Source organism: Pipra filicauda, unplaced genomic scaffold (assembly GCF_003945595.2).
Source record: "Pipra filicauda isolate LSUMZ 115617 unplaced genomic scaffold, ASM394559v2 scaffold50_size3627746_pilon, whole genome shotgun sequence".
Classification (NCBI taxonomy): domain Eukaryota; kingdom Metazoa; phylum Chordata; class Aves; order Passeriformes; family Pipridae; genus Pipra; species Pipra filicauda.
Window position 1 is genome coordinate 3,154,914 of NW_024104654.1, and position 5,841 is coordinate 3,160,754.

General features: G+C 45.8%; 1 protein-coding gene across 6 annotated transcripts; it reads left to right on the forward strand.

The window, feature by feature from the left end:
• The first annotated feature begins 3,533 nt into the window (after positions 1-3,533).
• On the forward strand, positions 3,534-5,623 carry GPR12 (G protein-coupled receptor 12). 6 transcript variants are annotated; one of them, XM_039386849.1, is made up of 2 exons: positions 3,534-3,752; positions 4,293-5,623. In XM_039386849.1, exon 2 carries the CDS (start codon positions 4,308-4,310, stop codon positions 5,310-5,312), a length of 1,005 nt encoding a protein of 334 aa, XP_039242783.1. In that variant the 5' UTR covers positions 3,534-3,752; positions 4,293-4,307; the 3' UTR covers positions 5,313-5,623. The 6 variants fall into 6 exon arrangements, with proteins under 6 accessions (XP_039242783.1, XP_039242785.1, XP_027582986.1 ...); XM_039386851.1 differs by having other exon boundaries at positions 3,534-3,705; XM_027727185.2 differs by having other exon boundaries at positions 3,534-3,705; positions 4,296-5,623.
• The last annotated feature ends 218 nt before the right edge of the window (positions 5,624-5,841 follow it).

Below are 5,841 nucleotides of genomic sequence, written 5' to 3' on the forward strand. Positions count from 1 at the left end.
AATTGTTTTCACTTTACCTAGCAATTCAGAAAAAAATGAGTGAAGACTTCCAACACTTAATTCACCAATGTATGGGGGAAAAAAAAAGAAAGTTTAAAAAAAAAAAAAAAAAAAGTTAAATGGGCTGTGCAGTGCCCAGGGTATACCAGTTCAAAGATTCTGAAAGGTCAGTAATAACTGCACAGTTTTGTGCGTGGGCAGAGTTTGGTTCTTTACATGAGTGTCTAAATGACATTCATGTAACACTGAAGATTAAATCAATGTGAAGCTGAAGTCTCCTGAAATAAAATTCTAACAAAAGCCATTTCTAAAATGCATAGAGCCTGCTGTCATATATTGGCATTTTTCACACTTCCTTTGTATAGCAAACCATTACTATCTGCAGGAGTTGTTACTAAAATATGAACTTGCTTAATTTTATTTAAGTTACCATGAGACTATGTATGAGGGAAAATAAAATCCAAAGGAAAAATAACTTCAGGTAATGAAGACTGTGATTCGATTAGGGGCTTCTTCAGGCTGGTTTTGGTTAGATGGATTAAAGTTTAGGAGTTGAAACAAAGGGATTAAAATAGAGGATGCCTAGAAAGAAAGAAGAGAAGCATGTGACTGTTGGATTTCGTGAAGGGGGGTGTGCTAGATGGTAGGGCCCCAGGAGCACAGTATGTCAATGTGTTATTTCAGGATATTTTTTTTTCTATTTGAATAGGTCTGTTTTGTTTCTGTGGATAGCTCCACATTTACTTGCTGGGTAACTCAGGATGCATCCTAAAGCCCGATGCCCCTACTGTTCAGGAAGTCACTAGAGAGGGTTATGTTTTTCATATCTCTGCTTTATGAAGAGACTTTCTATCCATGCCACAGCTCATGGTCCTGGAAGCAGACTTGCCGCTCAGGACATGGCTAGGGCATGGCCCCGGAGGAGTAGTTCCCACGTATTGCCAGTCGCAGATATGTGAAAGAAAGAATTGCATGTGCCTGGGCTTATCCAAACCTCCTGGATCCAGCAGGTCACAGACTGCCTGAAGAGTGAGTAACTTCTAAACTACACCCAAGACAGAAAACAGCACTAGACTTCACACTTAATGCCTCAGGATATGCCAATATTATGCAAAGTCACATTGTGTTACCTGACTTAGGTCAGAGTATCTTTGTACATCACCATGGCAGTCACAGCGTCAGACAGGGATCCTAGCTCATATTCAAAGCTAGCACAGTCCAACCTCAGCTTCCTGTTCCAGCACTAGGCTTTTCTGTGCTAGCTTGAGGGTCAGCAATCATCATCTGTATCAGAGATACAGAAATAAGTAGCAAGGCAGAGGTACAAGAGCTCTTTAGCTATGACCTGTCACTAATTTTTGCCTCTGTTAATCTTCACAATGCCTAAACAGAGATTTTCCTCTAAATTAAAACTATTCTGTTGTGCTACAGGGTGAAATCCATGTCAATGCCATTTGCCCTCATGATAACAGCACCATCTCACTAAAAGTGATAAACTGGCAATACAGGATACAAACATTAGCTTGCTTATAATGTGTTTTAATTGGAATGGAAATCATTCACAAATTAACTAAGTGAATAAACACAGCTCTCCAAAGTCCTAAATTAAAATATTCAATTGAAACGCTTGTCTTCCCCATTTGTGAAACAAATGTTAAAACATTTGAAGAAAAGCTTTTGCATTTTTATTGCCAGTGTTCTAAATGGAAGAGTGACAGAAGATAAAACACACCAAATATATTCAGTCCAGATCAGAGGAAAGTATTTATTACATTGTCATGTAAGGAATCAGTGGATAAAACTGGGAGACAGTGATCAGCAGCAAGGTGATATTCATTTTTAATCCTTGTTATAAAGCAGGAGGGGACCAGAAATATGAACGAATAATCTTGAATCATCCAACAAAGTTACACAAGGCTTAGTACAATGACTGAGGTTGACCGGAATGAAGGATGGCACCATGCGTGATTACTGAGTACATTTCTCAAGAAAGGAGAAGGAAATCTTCCCTCCAGATTCCAATCATCCCCTAGGACCATATTTTCCAAAGTGCTTTAGGTATATAGTCATGTAAATGAGGAAAAATAATATTTTCCTTAAATTTCCCAGGCTTTTCTATAGACCAACTCATCCCACTGTTTTGACTTGCCCTGGAGGACAAGCTTCTATCCACTGACCTTGGGAGACTACCTGCTGCACACAAACATATGCATCTGTTGTCTAAAGCTGTTTTGTGTGACTCCTCTGACCCAGTGGCTTATATGCAAGTTCAGTTTCTAACTCACTACAGGTCCCACTAGCCTGCCTGAACTACTCAATATGTAACAGCTTTGTAAACCTGGCCATGTGTCCCTAACAGGGACAGCAGGCATCCCCCTGCCCAGGCTGCCCCAGCTCTCAGATGCTACCTGCTCTAGACCTGATACTGGACACCGCTCCTTTAAATCTTTTATACCATATTTTCATTTTCATATGGTTATAGACCACAGATTCACAAAATGGTAGAGTATCTAAGGTGGAGCCACTCTGGTGGTGGTCTGGTCCAGCCCCGCAGTGTCTGTTAGAATAGGTCATTCAGGACCTACCTGAAAGGAGGTTGTATCTGAGGGGGGTTGGCCTCTTCTCCCATGTAACTAGTGACAGGATAAAAGGACATAGTCTTAAGTTGCGCCAGTGGAAGTTTAGGTTGGACACTAGGAGGAATTTCTTTACAGAAGGGGTGAATAGACATCGGAATGGACTGCCCAGGGAGGTGGTAGAGTCACTGTCCCTGGATGCATTTAAGGAAAGACTGGGCACAGCACTTGGTTCCATGGTATAGTTGGCATGGTGGTGTTCCATCATAGTTTGGACTCTATGATTTCAGAAGTCTTTTTCAACCTAATTGATTCTGGCATTCTGTGATTCATTTTCACATGGTTATAGACCACAGAATCACAGAATGGTTGAGGTTCTAAGGTGCCTATGGTGGTGGTCTGGTCCAGCCCCGCATCTCAAAGCACGATCAGCTAGAATAGGTCATTCAGGGCCATGTCACAGAATCATAGAACCAAAGAATAGTTTGGGTTGGAAAGGACTTTCAAGATCATGTAGTTCCAAATCCCCTGCTATGGGCATGGATGCCCCTCACTAGATCAGGTCACTCAGGACCCCATCCACCCTGGCCTGGAACACTCCCAGGGAGGGTGACGTCATCAGCTTTTGAGTATCCCCAGGGGCGGAGACACCACAAACTCTCTGGGCAAACCCATGCCAGCAGCAATTGACCACCCTCACAGTATACGGACGGTTTCGATTTTAACAATTTTCAGGAGGCTCTTGCTGCAAAGGAAAAGCCGGCTGCCCACTGTAAGGCCGGTGTGAGGGGAGCGATCGCCTCAGGGGTGGGCGCGGCGGTACCTCGGGGGGTGCGGCGAGGAGCGAGGAGGGGGTGTCCGCCCTCTTCCCACCCCGCCCGCCTCCTCCGCGAGCACCTGCGCAGGCGCGCGCGCACGAGGCGCGCCCCCGCCCCTCCACACACACACACAGGCACACGCCCTGCGCGCGCGCGCGGGGTGCGCGCACCTGCGCTGCCTCGGCCCCCCCCCCGCGCGGCGCCGGTCCCGCTGGCGCCTGGAGAGGGACCGCGTCGACCCCTCTGTGCCTCCTCCTTCCTTCCATCCTCCGACCCGCCGGGGGATAAGCCCAGGTGAACCGCCGCCGCGGGTGCGTGGAGTGTGTGGTGGTGTGCGTGTGGTGTCCGCGTCGAGTTTGTAAGTTCTCAGAGAGGATAAAGCCCCCCTTCTCCCTCGCCCTCCCCACCCCCCCAGCCCGGGCGGGGTTTCCTCACTGGGGGTCGGTGAAGGATATTCTCCCCTCTCTGCCCCCCTCCATCGTGTCCGCTCCCTCCGCGACCAAAAATAATAATCCCGCTTTGGAATCGTGGCCGCTGGATAATGGGGTTTACGCCGCCCCGCAGGCGGCCCCCACCCAAAATTGCGGCGCTTAATGGGGGCTTCAGCTGTTTTATGGTCTGCCTCCCGTGCCGTGCCTTCGTGCCTGTTCAGCTGAAGGAAACTGCCCTACGGGTCACTCAGCCTCCGCGCCTCGGTCTGTCCCTTGGTGGATAATCTCGGGCAGTTTTAAATATCCCCCCCTCCCGCTTTGTTTTTGTTTTCTATTGTCACATTTATGTAACAAGTGCCTGCCTGCACATTAGGTCGGTGTTGCTGACTCGGGCAATGCATGTTCCGGGTGGGATGATGTGTCCAGTGATGTGCCTGAACATTAAAAATAATGTCTTTCTGTTGAAGAAGACAGGGGTTAAAATGAATGAAGATCTGAAGGTTAATTTGAGCTGGCTGCCTCAGGATCATGTAGAAGCCAGCTCTACAGAGAATGCCTCAGCTGCAGGCTCCTCCCTGGTTCCTGTCGTAGACCCTGAGCCAGAGCTTTTGGTAAACCCCTGGGACATTGTCTTATGTACTTCAGGGACCCTTATCTCCTGCGAAAATGCCATTGTGGTTCTGATCATTTTCCATAATCCCAGTCTTCGCGCCCCCATGTTCCTCCTGATAGGCAGCCTGGCACTGGCAGATCTCTTAGCGGGCATTGGATTGATCATCAATTTTGTTTTTGCCTACCTTCTGCAATCAGAAGCTACAAAACTGGTTACGATTGGACTGATCGTTGCCTCTTTCTCAGCATCTGTTGGCAGCTTGCTGGCTATTACTGTTGATCGTTACCTCTCCCTGTATTACGCTCTGACTTACAATTCAGAGAGGACTGTCACTTTTACCTATGTCATGCTTATATTGCTCTGGGGAGCGTCTATCTGTATTGGACTGCTGCCTGTAATGGGCTGGAACTGCCTCAGAGATGAATCCACCTGCAGTGTTATCAGACCACTCACTAAAAATAATGCAGCTGTCCTTTCGATCTCTTTCTTGCTTATGTTTGCCCTCATGCTGCAGCTCTACATTCAGATCTGTAAAATTGTGATGCGCCATGCCCATCAGATTGCCTTGCAACACCATTTCCTGGCCACTTCCCACTATGTGACCACCCGAAAAGGAGTGTCTACTTTGGCCATTATTTTGGGGACTTTTGCTGCTTGCTGGATGCCTTTTACACTTTATTCTTTAATAGCAGATTACACCTATCCTTCTATATACACCTATGCCACCCTCCTGCCAGCTACCTACAATTCCATTATCAATCCTGTCATATATGCTTTTAGAAACCAGGAGATACAGAAAGCGCTTTGGCTCGTCTGTTGTGGCTGCATTCCTTCTAACCTGTCTCAGAGAGCAAGATCACCTAGTGATGTCTGATTGGCAGCCAGGAGGACGCTCCTTAGTATGTTACTTTCCAGACATTCTGTCTTTGGTTTAGATGCATTCATTAAATGGTGTCTGATGGGTTCAGATAAAAACCACAGGATGGACTGACCTTTTTGTAAACAGAAAACCCCAGTGACCGAAATCAATTGCGTGGTTTAAGGGAGATTTCCAAAATCAAATTAATCAGTGTTCTTACAGATTTATAATGTTGCTCAGGGTCTTTTTGTCATATTACCCAGACTTCTCCATGTTTGCCATGATTTTACCTTCAACTTTCTAATTAAAATTGGATTAAAACAGCATACCTCCTTTGAAATTGTTTATGTGATTGAATTTAGTTATACTGCATGTTATAATCTGTTGTCAGGATGGTTTTTTCCTCTTTAATTTTTTTTAAACAGAAAGAAAAACCAACCAAGTCCTGTTACTGCATATGTATATCATCCGAATGCGCTTCAAAATAATGGCCAATTGTACTGACTTATTGGTGTTTAATCTCAGTGCAACAAATTTGCTCTAA

Coding starts and splice junctions, on each gene's coding strand:
- GPR12 (XM_039386849.1), top strand. CDS start 4,308: ATGAATGAAGATCTGAAGGTTAATTTGAGCTGGCTGCCTCAGGATCAT.